Source organism: Pieris napi, chromosome W (genome assembly GCF_905475465.1).
Source record: "Pieris napi chromosome W, ilPieNapi1.2, whole genome shotgun sequence".
NCBI lineage: Eukaryota > Metazoa > Arthropoda > Insecta > Lepidoptera > Pieridae > Pieris > Pieris napi.
Genome location: NC_062258.1, coordinates 1,151,812 through 1,170,934, shown reverse-complemented (window position 1 = coordinate 1,170,934; position 19,123 = coordinate 1,151,812). Strand labels below are relative to the sequence as shown.

Sequence of the window (19,123 nt, the reverse complement as noted above, 5' to 3'; positions counted from 1 at the left end):
GGTACATTGGTTACTGCACGGGTGTTCTCAAACGAACATCTAAACGTATAATCCTGTGCAGGACTGAGTCTCTGAGGTGTCGTGGGGGTTGGCATCAACAGGTGCCGTTTCATCGCCACTTGATGGTGATGCAATAGTGTATCATCAAAACCAGCCCATTATCGTAAACATATATTTTATAATAATAATTATTTATTTGCAAGAATATGGCACAAAAATTTAAGGTGGCACAATTTAAACTTCACATTTTCTGCCACACATAATGGCGTGCAAATTTGTCTTATATACATAATTAAAATTTTGAATTTTACATAGCAGTTACATATTACATTACATTATCAATCATATCATCAAACTCAATTCATATATTGTTTTTATTATTACATTATTCAAATATGTTATTACATTATCAGATTACTATTAATTATAATGTTTCACACAATTTATCCGGTAGAATCTTGACAGAGTGGTCGTGATCGCTATGTAGTGGTATTAGAAGGGGCAGATGTGATGTTGCTTTTCTGTTTCGCCATCTTTGCCTATTAGAGGTCATCCTGCTGCACTCATTGCGTGAACCTCCTACGGCAGATTTGATCTGCTCAGTCCATCGCGTAGGTGACCTTCCGCACGGTCTACCACCTGCCTACCACCTTCCCTTAGACGACAAGGCGTTCTATGGACGAATCCGTGATATGTGCCCGACAAATGTAAGGATGCGAGAATTAACTGTTGAGAACAGACGCTGCTTAATACCGAGTTCTTGTTAATATCGAGACGTTTGTACGAAACTCGGTGGACGAAATAATCAAATAATAATATTAATAATAAAATAATATAATGTTTTTGGTAAATTAATATAAACCTTGATTGCCATACATACAGTGTTTTTCCTATACATTAAATTTTGGCATATCAATTTCACCCCATGTCTACTTCGGCAGTTGTCCATTCTCGTTGACTTAAAAATATTTATGTTTTGTGAACGAATAAGGACACGCTTCTCATGTTTTTTGAAATTAAGGTGTTCTTTAATAATTAATTAGTGTTTTATTTAAAGTGTCCTAGGTTTAAGTAAAATCCTTCCTGCTAGCTCTTTATATTTACCCAAGACTAGAAATCCTCTGCTCGTAAGGACTCTTACATAAAAGGATAGCAAAGACCGTTGAAAATTATATGATTACTGGGGAAAATTAAAAAATTAGTAGTAGTTAGTTAAGTAAATTAAGAACACGACTACTGCCTCGTTAGCACTGTGGATATAACTCGGAAAATGGTTTTAAAAACGACTTTTATGGAATCTTTTTCGGTAAATTCTTGAGTAACTTACTTACAACTTAGTAACAAATGTAGTTACAATGATTTCAACGACGAGCCAAATTCTCAATTCTTTTGTTTATCAAAAATCTCGCTACGGAAAATAATTATTATGGAGCCAGCCAGTTAGCAAACAAAATACACTATGTATTTTCCTGTAAAATACACTATGTGTTTTTGTAAATATACTACTGCTTAAATTGTGTTTGTGATAAAATTGTTGGAAAATAGCGTAAGCTTAGAAAAGCCAGTGGTGCTAAAATCTTTTTAGATCTAAGCCTCAGAGTTTTTGTCTCTGTTTCGTGATAATATTCTAAAAGGCAAGTATGTAAATAGCCTTCTGTACCTGACACACGCCGCCGACTTTTTGGGTCGGGATATCAATCCCCACGTGTTCTTCATCACCGTACGAGCGAGTGTTAAATATACACTTAGACCATTAGTGGCAAGCCGGGGTTCGAACTTACAACCTCAGGGATGAGAGTCTGAAGATGGAAAACACTGCTCTTTTAGTTTAGAATAATATTTGAGAAAATTGTATTACAAGTGAAGAAAGTAGACAGTTTTATTATTTACTAGCAGACTCGGCCAATCGTTGCTGTGGCTAAGATCTTTGTTATATTAGGTACATAGTAGTAAACTATTCAAGAGAAACGGCAGGAGAACATCAATCCACCATGCTTTTTTGGTGGTTATGCCATTAAATTGTAGCTTATGTGAAACTTTGGTAATTATTTTGATAAGGATCAATACCTAGGTATGAATAAAGCGCCTTTTCTAGCGGTGGTATTTTAATAAAAAAAAATAATAAAAGGACGCTTATTGTGACGAACTATTAAGTCACTCGGGAATAGTGTAGCTTGCCAACGGTGAAAGAATTTTTGAAATCGGTCCAGTAGTTTCGGAGCCTATTCATTTCAAACAAACAAACAATCAAACCTTTCCTCTTTATAATATAAGTATAGTTAATAAAATTCAAAGAACTCGTTACGATAATTTAAACCATACAGAAACGGACATGGAAAGTCTTCACCGGACTGGTTATCAAAAGATTTTCTCTGCAAATACGTGCTCCATGTGTGAAAGTCACATAGAGAAATATAAAACCTCACCTCAGTACATTTGTATAATTAGAATTTTCTTTAGACTTTTTTAAACAGATAATGTTCTTTGAATAAAATTATCATAGTGCGATGTTTTTTAATTAGAGTTTAACTTTATTATGTTGGCTTGCTTTCATGATTATGTGGCCGGAAGTTTTTGCTTAATACGCGGAATAATCATAATTTATATTGGTTATAAACACACTAATTACTAACCGTTTTTGTAATACAATTTTGATATGGTTTTTTACACTCTCAGAGTCAAGAAGTGTATGTCCTGATACACGTAATTTAATATTGTATTTAGGGGTTGGGATTTAGCGCAACGTATGTCAAAAACATTGGATTTTTACATTAAAGTGATGCCGGTTTGCTGTCGGCATGTTCTCGTACGCTTGAACTTAAAGAAATTAAAATTAAATCTAAATTAGAAATCTACGTGCACATATGAGTCCAATTAGAAAATCTTTTAATCGTGTTTGAAGAGATTAAACAACGTCAGTTCTTGCTGAAGTATAAGTATAAACTATACGGGACCATATGTATGGTAGTAGTATATTAAGAAGGCAATAAATAAAAGTCAACAAATCACGAAAATGAAGAAGGATCACAAGAACTTGGTCGAACGAATTCGAAACTGTAAACTTCAATATCTGAAATAGCATTTCGACGAGATATCGAAGAAACTGGTAAAACAAATTGAAGGTCGTGTTATATAAATTGTGCGATATTCTCTTGTTTCTTTTAGTCAAATATTCATGACATTATGTTTAGCTTAACTTTGTATTGTCTTTATCAATTTTTTTTATAGAATAGGAAGGCAAACCAGACTACGAAACCCTGTTAGTGGGTGCGTTGCTGGTCTTTGAGGGAAGATTTTTTTTTAAACAACTGGAGGTCGTATATCCCGGGGGGGTTCAAGGGAGGAGTCGATTCCACAGTTCGCTAGTTCTGTCTTATGAAGCGGACCGTGGAAGACAGCCGTCAAGGTGATAGAAGAACACGCATAGAGCCGCAATGCCTCTGCGTAGACAGAGAATCAAGCCGATCAGTAATACGTTGGAGATTGACAATTCGACAAGCCCTTCGCTGAATTTGGTAAAAAATATAAGTAATAAGTATAAGTATAAAATCTGAGTATAAAAAATAAATAGTTTTAATTAAGTATTTTTAAATAAATAAATTATTAAAATTCTTCAATATATCGCTTTACATTTGAAACGTAGCAATAAATATATTATGAAATAAATTTCCTCTCGTAAAAGTGTTTTTATATTCCATATATTCCGCAGGTAATATATTTCGTAATTATTTATCCGATGATGCTATCAGGCATCGACACTAGAGCCGGTTCAAGCATAGATAACAATCATTCGATTGTGTATTGTTCCAAAATTCAAAAATAACTGCACATTGGAGCTTCAAATCCACGATGTTATGTAGGGCTACCAAATTAATAGGAAAATTCTATACTATAAAATACATCTTCACCACGACTCATTATAATACAATTATTAAAAACGAATACAAAGAAATAAAGCTACAGGGATTGATCTATGCAGGCGAGTTATTGGGTCATACAGTAGTTAATTAAAAGTTGTGTAACTATGGTTATTGGCGGTTCGGGTGAAAAAATTTGTACATATATCCCACTCTTATGACGCATACATATGCGAACTATAGTATATCTAGTATGTCAAAATCCAATACATTTTTTATGTGAGAACGTAAAAGTAGTGTTAAATCTCACTACTGAATCTCACCCTGTCTACTCAATGAAATGACTTTGTTATAATCACATTTCTGGGCTCTTCTATCTACGAAATATTTATTTTTCTTTGATATATGGTGATTTTGGTGACCCTAACAAATCGTAGGATAAAACAATAGGTGTGCACGCGCCCCGCTTGGCCATGTACCGTAGTAATTGCGTATTTGTAGACGAAATTATGCGAATTACGTCTTTCGCAATACGTTTAGGAAGAATAGATAAATTGTGTGCCGTTAAAACGTTATTCTAAATTTAAAAATTACTTTTTTGTAATATACATTACAAAATATGAAACAGATACAGAAATCTGAGGCCCTGGCCTAAAAAAAGGTTTAGGCGCCACTGATTTATTTTTAATTATTGAAACAAAAATATTTTCAATACGTTTAGTATTAATAACAGGTAGGGTCGTAGGCTAACATAGAAAAAAACTTTTTTCAATAGAATTTGATTTGATTATTCAATAAATGCCTTCGAGAGTGATACCACGATACCATTTTTGTAGTACGATTTGTCTTTAGCCTCAAAATAGGCTTCAGTTTCGGCGACTAATATAATCCCAAGAACAAGCTATAGTTTTGTTTAACGATAGGGGTCGACGCATGCCGACAAAAAAGTCTAGAGAATAATTTGGTTTATGGTCAATCTACGGGTGGCGATTACGTATGGTGGGTCTAGTGTTGGGGTGGTGGGGTATAATAGGTATGCCTTTTGCTGTCCACCAGAACCATCTTCTTGCACTAAACGTCAAGGTTTTCCGTTCTAGACAGAAGCAGCAGCTGCTGAAGTTTCCAGCAATTGTAATGAAAAAGCTAGGAAAGAATTTTAACGGGAGCAGAAATTTAACTGATATCAATCTATATACCTACTAACATTCATAATGGAATACACAAAACAGTGGCCCTTATGACCTCAGATTTTTGTATCTGTTTTGTGTAAATTGTATTTATATTTCATAATAAGTATGCCGTCTGTGCCCGACACATACCGTCGATTTTTGGTCTAACGCTTGCCGGTTTCCTCACGATTTATCCTTCGCCGTGCAAGCAATGCGCACATAGACAGAAGAGTCCATTGGTGCACAGCCGCGATTCGATCACTCCACCTCAAGGGTTTTTTTATTTTCTTATATTCCGGTCTACTATAGTGCTTAGGGACTTTTTTCCTTTTATATTTTCTTACATATAATTTTATTATTAAAATATATCTAATATATAAAATTCTAGTGTCGCGGTGTTTGTGGTTAAACTCCTCCGACACGGCTTGACCGATTCTCACAAAATTTTGTGTGCATATTGGGTATAACTGAGAATCGGACAACAGCTAATTTTAATCCCCCTAAATCTTAAGTCAACCCTAATTTTTTTTCGATATTTTTTTTATATTTTTTATTTTTTTATGATACAGCAATTAAAAATACATACAACCCCTAATTTTCACCGCTCTACGATCGACCGATATTTTTTATTGTAAATGATAAACATGGCAAAACGACGTTTGCCGGATCAGCTAGTATTAAATAAAACCATATACTCATTTCCTCAGTGAACGATGTAGTGCACTCGTTATGTAACAGATGATGTAATTAAAAAAAATCCAGCAAAATGAAAATTGTTTTCGGTTAGTATAAATCGCGGGTAACCATAAATACATATAAACAAAACAGACTGAAAGTTGTATTCCATTGGGAGGCTGTACCTCAAACACAAGGAACGGTATAGTCATAAAATGGTACTCGATGTATTTGCCAAATGGCAGTCCACAGTTTTTTGTTAAATTTTTTGCTCGTTTAAGCGGAACCATATGTGTATGGCGGAACTTCGGCTTAATAGTCCGTAGCTCCGTTATAGTAAAAAAATATAAAAAATATCATTTGGTCAAATTAAGGATAATTATAGTACCTACCGTCTAAGAAGCCAAGTATGTGCCCGAAACGTAACAAAAGCCGATGTGAACTTCGACATAATGTAACGAAACAGCATATTGTCATTAAATAATATCTATGAAAATGTATATATATCTTATGATTATTTGTATTATAGGAGCTAGTAAACAACTTTATTTTAATTACGATTTTACTATAACATATTGTGTATTCTACATTCGTAATATTTTAACGGAAAAAGTTATTAAACAGGAAAATATTCTAGAAAATAAAATTGGCACAAATATGCATACTTTTGAATTTTTTAAGCATAAGCATAACACTTTTAAAGCGAACCTTAACGCTCGATATACTACTATGTGTGGAATTAATTAAAAATGTTTAATTCCGTTAGTTGAATTTAAAATTAATAATTTCAGAATTTTATTTTATAATTACTTATCTTTGACCAGAAAATAATGAGTTCATGGTATACATAATGGCTGGTAAAAAGATCCTAATTTTAAGATCATAAATATGACAATTTCTCTGTAATTAATTTAAATTTACGTTAATTAATGTTTAAATCTAAATAATACATACCAACTCCAAATGCGCTCACGAAAAATATAAAACCTCGCACAAAACAGTCACAGTTTAAATTCTTCATTTTTGCAATTAATTTATTCACAATAAACTGTGTCCAGTTTGTGTTTCCACCACGCCAACTTTTTTCTATTTAGGATGATGTATAGAATAAATAAATAAAATAAATAAAACACTTCACACAAAAAAATTGCCGCCATAAATGACATCTAATTTACTTGTCATGTCACACTCATATTTCGAAAAAGTTTTTATATATTTTTAAATTTAGTTCGCGCGTAAGGGTTCTATTAGCACGCGAGTAAGTTTGAAATAGCGTATAGGACGCAGTGGTGATCGACCCCACCGGAACCACACTCAATGGGCTCGCGACTGCCGACTCCATGTGCAGCGCACCGAAACGCGCCTTTCCCAACTTACCGCTTACCGGCGCCTGGCGGCCTATTGAACTCTATAACAACGCAATACGGGCTAAAATATAAATTCAGAAGTTTTGCGATTATTTTAGTGGTAAATTCGTAGCTTTGTAGAGCGTACGCGCATAGAAATGCACGTTCTATTGTTGGTATTGTTAGTGATCGGAAAAACAATGAGTGCGGTAAAAAAAGGACAGATAAAGATTACGCAGTTCTAAGGAATTTGAATGTTTAAGATATAAATCACGTTAGTTTGAGTTCTTTGTAGGAAGGAATACATTTAAAAAGATTTAAAGTTTAAAAAATCAAAGGCCTATATGTACATATTTATATTTTCTATTACAATAATTACCAAGCACGGAGAATTAAATTGTTTATTTCAAAAACTAACTATAAAATTAGTTATAACTTATAAACATTATAAACAGGAAAATATTTGTCTGTTATTTATTTATTTTATAGAATAGAGGAGCAAACAAGGCTACGGGGTCGCCCAAAAAATAAGACAGTCGACGCTACCTATGGACAACCATTATTTGTGAGTGCGTTGCCGGCCTTTCAGGCACACTCTTACTTTGAACAGTTGTAGGTCATAGGTATCTCTCAGGGAAGACGCCCACCGGGAGTCGATTCCACAGTTCGCTAGTTCACAAAAGAAGTGTCCTGTAAAGTGGACTGTGGAAGATTTCCAGCCATCAAGGTGATGCTGATGAAGTTTTGAATACAGCTCGTACAGTATTGAAACGAGGCAAGAGGGATGCTTCAGAACACACCATAGTAGGTACACATACATTATATTTTCGCTTGGTTTTAAATTGAATTTATTTATAATATACTAGCAGACCGGCGAAGCGTTGCTGTGGCTAAGGTTTTTGTTATATTACATAGTAGCAAACTATTCAAGGGAAACGGTAGGAGAACACCAGTCATGGGGACCACCATGCTTTTTTGGTGGTTATGCCATTAAATTGTAGCTTATGTAAAACGTTGGTACTTTCATCACAGCGCCATATTGTGACTATCAAATAATAAACAAATATTTTGCAATAAAATAATATTGCGGGTATTAATTGAGATGTAAGCTATCCTATCTTTTAAGTTGTATCAAACTACACACGGTATGCACATTTGATTGATATCGGTTCGGTAGTTTAGGAGTCCATAGCGGACAAACAACGTGACACGTAACTTATATATATTAAGATATGTATACGTATAATAAGTGATGTTCCGTATTGTAGCATAAACAATAATGAGTAGATAATGACTATAATTTAAATAATGTTGTTCGTGTAGAATATGCCTTTAAATTTTACACCGTCACCATTGCCCCGGGTCACGATTTAAAAACATCAGGATAGTAGTAATTAATGTGAAATCAGTAACATTCATCAAAAGGACTAAATGGTTAGTGCAGTACATCGACAGATCAGCGAGGTTAAGTAACACATTATGTGGCTAGTAATTGGATGGGTACCCGATACGATATTATTTCGTTTATTTAGTACGAAGTAAGTAAGTATCTATATAATATGACCAATAGCTTTAGGAAGACCAAAACGCACTTTTAAACTTAAGAATTTAGGTAGGTACTCTTTTCTGTAGGGATTTCGTTTAAATTATATCGCCGAAAATTTACGTTTTTTAAAACTTTTAATCACATATTTTATTAATAAAAGTCACATTACAATTCCGATTTTTTTACATTCTACGTCACAAACAATTCGTCATGATCGTAGAACAATGTCATAAATCCACTTTTAAAAAAAATGTAGTAATATTGACTAAATACTTCATCTACATTCAAACATTTCAAATTAATCAGTCGGTAAAGTGACGAGTGACGCTCATAGAAGCAAGTAATTTTTCTAGAAAACTGTGTAATTTAATGTTATTATTTTTATTTTGTTTCAAAACAAACCCTTTTTTTGTAAGCCAATTTTCATAATTACAGAATATGAATTAAAAAGGTTATGACAAAAAAACTAACATGATCCAAGCTATTTTTATTATTTGATTATTAACTTCTTACAACAGTTCCATGCAACGTTTTAGCCTAACCACAAATAAAACACAAAACTCTAAAAAATATATATTTTCAAGCACTTTTCATTTCTGTGATTCTGAAGGCACTTGACTGTACAAAATTTGTATGAGTCATACTCAAACGGCACTTTTGGTAGATGGCACAGAGGAAACATCTTGGCACCTCAGCTTTGACCTGTTAAAAATCCTGAGTCTATCATCATATATAAGACAAAAAATACCAATACTAAAGTAGTAGAAACCGCATTAATACATTTGACCAAAAATATTTTTTTTGTATATGTTATACTCTAAAATTGCTTAAGGTATTTTCACGGTATATACAAATAATTATGATTAATTAGGATTAAATTCTTTTTATTTAATTATTTTACATAATAATATAAGATCAAGATATCGTCACTGTAGAATAATAACCTTGTATGCCAAAAAAACATTTCTTTTTTATTCTATGTCATTTAACTGGTATAATGATGAAGTAAAGACTTATTTATGTTATTAATAAATAAGTCCTTTTTACCATCCAAAACTATGGACAAAATCACTTATTAATATTTTAAGGAACATTGACGAAATGATTTTTTTTTTCTTTTTATGTTTGGTTCTCTGGACATACGAGGTTATCATTCTACAGCGAATATTCTTAATACTCCTTTAAACCATATTCCGCGATATCTTAAACAAGGCAAGGCTAAAATATTGGTCGTTTTATGTCCGGGCTGCGCGATACAAAACTGAGTTTCGAAACCAGATGTCGCCGGTGTTTGTCCCAGGTTAGCTAATGCTAACCATAGATGGCGCAATCATCAGTAATAGTTTTATCATAACTGATACCGTTTACGATTGAAAAAACATAAGTTATTAAGAGATTGAAAACCGCTAAAAGAAAATTATTAATATTATACTTAAAAATCACGTTTAATCCAAAAAAATACAAGATGCCAAATAAATTTGTTTTCAAAGAATCCTTTCAAATTATTTTCCCCTATTTTTGGCCTGGTCTTTGAAATAGTTGGCCATATCATTAAGTGATTAATTCAACTATCCAGCTACGACATATATATATAAGAGGACATTGAGGACACAAGATATGGATCGATCGACTCGTTTCGGATTTGAATCCGGATCGAAGGACCGAAATGTAGTATACATTTGACAGATGATATAAATTTTACTCAATAATTCCAGTGAAACACAATTCTAATTTCTCGTACTTCGTATTCTTAGTTTCATAACGTACTGTATACAGATAATCTAAGCAAGCAGAAATGTATAGCTTTGTACTTATAATTTAAACAAATTATCAAAATACCTTCTGGGCGTCCGTTAAATGTAAGAAGTGATTAGTCTTATTCTTCTCCACTTGTTTCTCTTTCTCCCTCAATCTTTTCGCGCGTTTCTGTTGTAACTTCTTCTCTTTCTCAATCTCTAACATTTCAGGTGATAACGGACCCGGTATTTGTGACTGCAAATAAAGAAATATATATTTTTATATTACACTAGTTGACCCGGCAAACGTTGTTTTTATACGTATTTAATACGTATTATTTATAGGAATCATTTTTTTAGGTTCAATAAAATTAACTATCAACTATGTATAATAAAAATAGGGATTGATCGTAGAGGGGTGAAAATTAAGGGTTGTATATATTTTTGTATGGCGGCACATTATAAAAAAAAATCGTCTTTGATTGACATAACCTTTACACATTTAAAGAAAAAACGTTTTTTTACCGGATTAAAGTTATGTATTATTATAAATTTACAATTATTTCACATAATTTTAAATTTGTCACGGTGACCACGCACGCTGTAAAGCACGCGAAACGTCGGATAAATTTAAAATTATGTTAAATAATTGTAAATTTATAATAATACGTAACTTTACTGTTTTTTTTTTCTTTAAAAAAAATTTCGTTACGGGTGGACAACCCTTATCACTTAGGGGTATGAAAAGTAGATAGTAGTCGATTCTCAGACCAACTGAATATGCGTATAAAATTTGATAAAAATCGGTCAAGCCGTTTCGGAGGAGTATGGTAACTAACATTTCGACACGAGAATTTTATATATAAGATAACGAATAAGAGCACATCTGCTATCTAGAAAAAATAGCAAATTATAAAATTCGATAAGATTGGACTCTGATGAAAAGACCAACAGCCGCAACAGACGTTCACACTTGGTCAATCAGTAAAATTTTATCTAATAGCATTATTCCTTTATTATTTATGAATTTTTTCAAACTATAATTGGTGAAATCTCACAAAGTATGATTTTTTATCATAATAGTAGATATACAATAAAAAAATCAAAGAAATCTTGTACCTGGAGCCGCCCTTGAAAATCACAGGAATAATAATAGTCAATTCATCATTTTTATACTTGTCCATGAAAATAGTACAAATTTAATTAACAAAGAAAATATAACAATTTTTATATACCTAAACGTAAAATAAAAAAATAATTAAATACCTTATTATAATTATATTTCTCGGGATAATTAGCCTGGAGCATTCTGAATGCGACTCGAGTATCGTGATGCGGTGTCGCCGCGTATGGAGTTTGAAGCTGATGGTTCTTTATACACGGGTCACCACCCGCTGTCAGGATTTGACTAAAAGATTTTTTATACAAAATAAAATCTATAAAGATATTACTATTAAAATCTAAAGGTACTATACATAAGTATATTTTTCATGCATTTTTCAATTATTAATTTCAATATATTTGCAGAAGGTTGATCTAGGTGATCAATTTGTCTATAAAAGGAAATTTTACAAAGAAACGTGTTCATTAAGTTGCCAGTAAAAAAAATAAGAAAAAATCTTTTATTTTCTTTACTTTCATTTAAATAATTAAATTAAATTTCTTCCCGTCAGTAGTCCATCGACGAAAAGCAGTTAATTGATAACAAAGAAAATAATATATCCTTTTATTAAAATACAAAATTTGCCTCAAAAATAGACCGGTTTCGCAGCGATGGCAGCCTTATGAAGGGCTGTGTTGCCATCAGTCGGATCTTGAGTGTTACAAGCCTCTTCTAAATCACCTTCCCAAGTCTCAATTATTGTCTCTAGTGAATTCTGTTCATTGCCAGATATTACTTTCCACATCTAAAATTAAAATATGTAATAATTTTTTTTTAAATCCCCATCAAGTTTTTTTCGTTTAAGAATGATGTGCATGTTTTACTAAGTAAAAGAAAAGAAAAAGAGAACCATATTTTTTGTTTGACACCTCTAAGTGATGGCAGACAATATGACAAAATACAGGTAATAATTGGAATTGGATTGGAAAATGGCTAACAATCATACATACATGAGAATAACATACTACTTATTACTGGTTGGACCTGAGTCCGGGTATATACAAGTATATATTAACTATTTTCCGCTTTAACCTTAATACTATTTTTTTATTTTTTTTATTTATATAACGGGGGGCAAACGGGCAGGAGGCTCACCTGATGTTAAGTGATACCGCCGCCCATGGACACTCTCAATGCCAGAGGGCTCGCGAGTGCGTTGCCGGCCTTTTAAGAATTGGTACGCTCTTTTCTTGAAGGACCCTAAGTCGAATTGGTTCGGAAATACTTCAGTGGGCAGCTGGTTCCACATAGTGGTTGTGCGCGGCAAAAACTGCCTTGAAAAACGCTCAGTTGTGGAACGGCGGACGTCGAGGTGATACGGGTGGAATTTCGTATTCTGTCTCGACGTCCGATGATGAAATTCAGCTGCAGGTATTAATCCGAACAACTCCTCTGAACACTCTCCATGGTAAATGCGGTAGAAGATGCAGAGTGACCCCACATCTCTACGCAACGCCAAAGGATCAAGCCGCACGGAGAGGGATTGGTCGTCGACGATTCGAACCGCTCTGCGTTGTATACGGTCAAGTGGAAGGAGCTGGTACTGGGGAGCCCCCGCCCAGAGGTGAGAGCAGTACTCCATGTGGGGCCGAATTTGCGCTTTATATAGTTGCATGCGGTGGCCCGGAGTAAAGTACCGCCTCGCCTTGCTGAGCACACCAAGCTTTTTGGAGGCTAATTTAGCCTTTCCCTCCAAGTGACCGCGAAACTGAACGTCGTTCGATATGTCAACGCCAAGTATTCCAATGCTGGCTGTGGCTTTAAGAAGAGTGTTTTCGAAAAGAGGAGTAGCGACAAAGGGTGTTTTTTTAGCGGAAAAAAACTATGTATTTGCGTGTCATTCCCACTAATATTTATGTACAAGATACCAGGCCTATTGCTGATAGGGATACAATTGCTTTTCTTATATATTTTTTTATCATCATAATTAATTAGTACTTTAAGATATAATAGGAGCATGATGGTGTATGGTTTCTTACAAATATTTTGTAAAAATGGTCATGTTTTCTACGTCCTCGATTGGAGTAAATCTAAATTTAAAGGAATTTTGTATGAATAAAAGATATATATGGATTGAATTTTACGAATATTAATTAAACGCTTTCAAACTTTGTATTATATATATATTCGAAAAAGTATGCAATGTAAAGAATATATTTTGTAAGTTAGTGCAAACCTTTTTAACATTCGCTGGTATTTTAACTTCAATTTTTTTCAGCTTCTCTTGTTTCTCCTCTGGTTTCTTTTTCTTCTTCTTCTTTGTCTTCTTTTCTTCTAATACGCCTTGTTCGCTGCAGGAGCTGCGCGCACTGATTGAATTGTTGTCAATAAGCAGGTCCTTACGAGAATTCGTTAGAATACCTTTCGAGCTTTGTTCCGATAGCGCTTTTATCCAGCCTATACAAAAATGAATCGATGTGACATTGATCTAATCTCGTAATAGTCGAATTGATAACCTTCTTAGTTCCACTTTTATTGGTACTTTATATTACACAGTACAAAAAAACACAATTGCTACGAAGCTCAAAGAAAACTATATTATCTATGATGTCGCTACCAAAAGCAATTTTTTTTAACAAAAAGCAATTATTTTTCGGCATTTAGTATTATTTTTTTCATCAAGGATAAACCTAAATTATATTAAATGCGTAAGCCACATAAATATATACATGCAATATGAACAAAAAAAAAAAATACTGCATATTTTTTTTAAATATAAATTAACGAAACAATAATCTGTTAACGTGATTTAAAAAAAAAACAATTAAAACAAGACCACACCATCACCGATGAAAAAAGCAAATTTCATACCTACTGGAGTTTCTGAATCAATGAAACACGGACCTTCGTCTTCACTTGACATCATCTGAGTTGGAAGCTCCCGAGGAATTCGTTCCCTCGATTTCGCCCTATCTATGGGCTTTCCTGGACTTTTTTGCGGCTTTTTGGTAACTGTCGAGTCGGTCGTCTTTGAAGTTTTGGAAAGTGTATTTTATTTATAAATACAACAATACTTATATTCACATTAAAATAACATTGTTGTAGAAGTTCTACTTAACTATTATTTTAAAGGTAATTTATCAATAAATTTTTGTTTTTTTGGTTCTCTGTAGCTTTTCTATGTCTAATAAATAGAACCTAGATCCCAAGACTAGCTAACATATTTCAATTAAGATGCACTAAGACTAGGAAAGAACTTCATATCTTGTGTATTTTATCTTTGATATTATCAATCAACAACATATAACTTCGTTCCGCCTTACAGTCTAATAATATCGATGTTACTTCAGTTAAACTTATTTTAGGATTTCATTAAGGTAATAACATTAATACAACTTTTTTTGCAAATACAGAAATGTTTTTGCAATTGCGAAAGAAGAATAATAGTTTTACACATTAGGCCTCTTCTCTCTAGCGCGAATATTGCGATAATGTTAATGCACTTTCTGATATACAACATTTTTTGATGAGGTAATTTTCGATCAAGATCAAAGCCTGATTATGCATCTCCTCATTTACCTCAAGATCGGATTTTCTTGAACTGACACGAATTTGACATAAAATGTTGCGTAGTTTTGTACGGGTGCTGCCACATGCTATTTGCATATTTTGTAATTATATTTGCAATTTATTAATTTATTTATTGTCGGAGCGGAGAAGAATCCACCAAAAAAGAGATAACTAACATCGGTCCAGCCGATCTTGAGTTGTGGTGTAACTAACACGACTTTGTTTTTTATATTAATAGATTTAAACAGTGTCATGCCATCTTTAGAACAATTTATACACAGTACAACTTACCATACACCTCAATACTGGCAACCGTATCGTGGACTCTCTTGACCTCTTTATATGTTGGTTTCCGAGTTGGGAAGGGCAAAGCCCAAACCCTTAAGTCCTCTCGCTTAAGCGGTGAGTTCTTGCCAAATAATGCTGCTTGATTAGTTGAGCCCACAGCCCTGTATAGGACTAGAGAACAACCTATTAGGTCTTCTGACCAGCTCGCTATTATTTCTTGTACATGCTGAAATGCGAAATGTATGAATTTCACAATATATTTGTTTGGGAGTGAGGTTTTATCAAAGCTTCATACAAGTAGACAAAACAAATTTATCCATTTGTTCTGTATAAAGAACTAAATGTACAAGCTAGGATCATATTACAATTATCAACTTTCATCTGATAAAGAAATTATTATAAGGTAGGTAATAAGATATGTTATCATACAATTTAAATAAGAATTATTTATTTTTATTTATTTATAGTATTTCCGAATTAGGGTCCTTCAAGAAGAGCGTACCAATTCTTGAAAGGCCGGCAACGCACTCGCGAGCCCTCTGGCATTAAGAATGTCCATGGGCGGCGGTATCACTTAACATCAGGTGAGCCTCCTGCCCGTTTGCCCCCTGTTCTATAAAAAAAAAAAGAGACAAAGAATATACCTCCAAGAACTGGGCTTGATTATACCGCCTCAAACTTGCTCCAGCAGATCTAGGCATATTCCCATGCTGATCTCTAGCACTTTGTGCTTGACCCTGACCACGTCTAGTAACATATGAATGGTGTGTTTTATGGACAACTGGAACAGCTGCAGAGAAGATAGCCCCAGCAAAATGTCCACCAGATACCATCAATACGGCCCAGCGCTGGTATCCTGGTATTGTTAGACGTTGACACAACTCTATCCAGGCATAGCCTTCGCCATCAGTTGACAAATCTTCCTAAAATTAATTATTCCAGTGTGTAATATTGTGTTATCAAATTGATTGCTCTGGACTTTTAAAGTAAAGTAAAAAATCATTTAATCATGTAGGTAACATAATGTACACTTATGACTTGTCAGTAAAGAAATACATATTAATGCTTCTAATTTTACATTTACTGCCAGTTCTCAAATCAAGGGCGTAGAACGGAAGAGAAGAACTGGCAATAACCTCTCCGCCATTCTTTTTCATCGCCATTTTTTTTCCACAACGTTTGTAAGGAGTTGCAACCATTACACCATGTTCCACATGACAAGTTATTAATAATATTGACATAAATTAAAAAAGAAAATACAAAGACTTGTCCTCTATCAGTAGGAGGAATGGTGAAACGCACTTACATTCTCGTGGAAAAAGACGCAAACACATAGTCGAAATAAGCAACATCACCGCATACACGAATTCAAGTATGACCAGTCACCACCAGTACTTTACCAAGGGGACGCACTATCGCCGGTGCTGTTTAGCTTGGTATTAGAACACGAAAAACCGAATCTCCACAGGAAACGATACATGAATATTACATATAAAGGAACTGCTTTTGGTATTAGGGTTGCACCGTAAAAGATGACAACAGTAGAGAAGACGAAATTGACATCGGAATTCAAAATACCATGCGATTCAGTGCCGATTCAGACCTTGTGGCAGGTCTTAGTATCCAAGGTTCTAAGCAGAAGCAAGAAAATTCGTATATACAATACTGTTGTAATCCTGGTGGCACAGAGAGCGCTGGAAGTGTCTCATTGCAGAGCCATGCGGAGTGTGACACAACATAGTTTTACTTTGAAATTATGTTGGTCTATACTTCACAGACTCATTCAAACAGCATCAGTTGATCAGGCTTGAATAATTGCTATCCCAAAAGAATTGCTTTAAAGACAATTTAAAGTAGACCAATGCTTGCAAAAACTAAATGTAAAGTTGACCAACATTTTTATGATGCAATATACATCGATATACACAGTAAACTTGACCAGCTTTGTTGGTAAAAAATGCTTTACAATGCCTTGTTGCTGCTGCAAACAGATCACTAGCTGGTTTTGAGTTTGTACTTTCAGTTTCGGAATCACTGCCTGATACACTAGAGTCATCTATAATAAATTTTATAAACTTATTAAATACAATGTCCAGTGTTATTTGGTATATAATATTAGTATAGAATTACATGTTCTTATGAAGTATCTATCAAACTGTAGTATTTTATGCAAAATAATTTATTGAAATCTCAAATGACGAATTGTAAATTAAAATGCCACATGTTTTTATTATCGAAGAAAAAAAATTAAATTTATAATTTGAAGTAATATTCAACACTTTTAATATTTTCATGACAGTTAAATTCATTAAATTCCTAAAATATCTTCCTTTTTCCTTATTATTTTCCCCTAAGTCTCGGAAATCTAAAGTTTTAGATTTGTATAAATATGAACAAGACTTAAAAATTAGTTTGCCAAAGAAGTTTTACTTCTGACATCATGACATGTGTACTTTGTATGCACACACTTTTTTTTAAATTATTATTATGTGTATCTACTTATTTATGTTTTGATAATCAGTAACTCTACCTTGCCGTGAATTAAACTGTCCGAGTGACAATGCAGACTTTCCAAATAACTTCCTTTTCAAGTTATGTGTGTGCCAGTGATGTTTATAATGTGCAGTCTGCTGGGCTCTTGTCTCAAATGGCCCCACACCACAACTAGTTCCCATCACTAGCTCCATTAATAGTTAAGGCATTGAGACGCTTTAAAACACTCTGTTCATCAACTGAAAATTTCATAACATTTATCAATAATAATTGATATTATCACTGGTGACTCATAATTGTGACCAATATCATTTACGCAATTGTTATATTATTAGTTATATTTCTTTCTTACGCTAAAAACGAATACAAAACCAAACTTTGACCCTCAGATTAGACAGACTTATACACTAAGTATAAATCTTGACTGTGAATCATACCCTGTCTCTCGGGAAAGTATACTTAAATGAAATAAAAATCAATGGTTACATATATAATCAACAATACACCCTCCATATATAATTAATACTCAATAGGTTAATCATTCACCATATGGACTATTAAGTGCTTATAAGATTATCCCTTACCAATTTGGTGTGACTCCGTTATCATGCATGATGCTATCTGTATGCCTTTAAGTAGCTTTTCGTAATCGTCTAAATCAAAGACTCGGACCGTTTTTGGTTTTATTGAATCTGTTTTAGAAGACATTTTCATATATTTACATCACTTAATTTAAATCAAATTTTGGACAATATATTATGCATAATATATATAATTGAACACACAGTTATTTAATTAATCAAGGTCGTAATGTACATTTCCTGTCTTCTGCTGAGGTCTTTTAATATTGTTAAATAATTTCCTTAAATTTTTACACACCACCTTCCCCTGCCCAAAGGCCAAAACATAACCTCCGCTACTAATAAAAGTGTTCCCAGATGGTCTCGGCGACGTACCCCTAATTTGATTTCCCCCCAGAAATCCCCTTAGAATCTTAGGATGCCTTCAAACACAAAAAATATTAATTCTTGTATAGTGTTATTACTGAATTTCGTATAATTTCTGAATTTGTATTTAATTAAAATCAAATCGTTCTTTGACAGCCCAAACGAATTTACAATTAGTAAGATTAGCCACACGGATCCTATTCTTACGATGTGTTCGTACTTCAATTAAGTTCCAAAGTCAAGAACGTGATAAACAATAGCAAAAAATCTGTATCTAGCGTGTTTTTTTGAAATCTCCCCTAAAAAAAACCCCAAATATTCTTTCCCCCCCCCCCCCCCTAATTATACTGCCCCTAACTTGGTTGAAAACCCCCTAAATCTAGGAGGAAATCCT

At 33.6% G+C, this 19,123-nt stretch overlaps 1 protein-coding gene and 1 pseudogene across 1 annotated transcript; both read right to left on the bottom strand.

Moving 5' to 3' along the window:
• LOC125062089 overlaps window positions 1-6,738 on the bottom strand; it is a 302,676-nt pseudogene extending 295,938 nt beyond the window's left edge.
• Window positions 6,739-9,064: 2,326 nt separating this feature from the next.
• On the bottom strand, window positions 9,065-18,515 carry LOC125062100 (ankyrin repeat and zinc finger domain-containing protein 1-like). The gene is given in 14 exon segments (XM_047667691.1): window positions 9,065-9,259; window positions 9,262-9,295; window positions 10,433-10,585; window positions 11,596-11,747; window positions 12,089-12,236; window positions 13,668-13,888; window positions 14,303-14,476; window positions 15,234-15,260; window positions 15,293-15,515; window positions 15,934-16,212; window positions 17,185-17,345; window positions 17,820-17,956; window positions 17,958-18,021; window positions 18,367-18,515. Coding segments are annotated over 14 exon segments (2,007 nt in total). The 5' UTR covers window positions 18,497-18,515; the 3' UTR covers window positions 9,065-9,155.
• Between the last annotated feature and the right edge of the window lie 608 nt (window positions 18,516-19,123).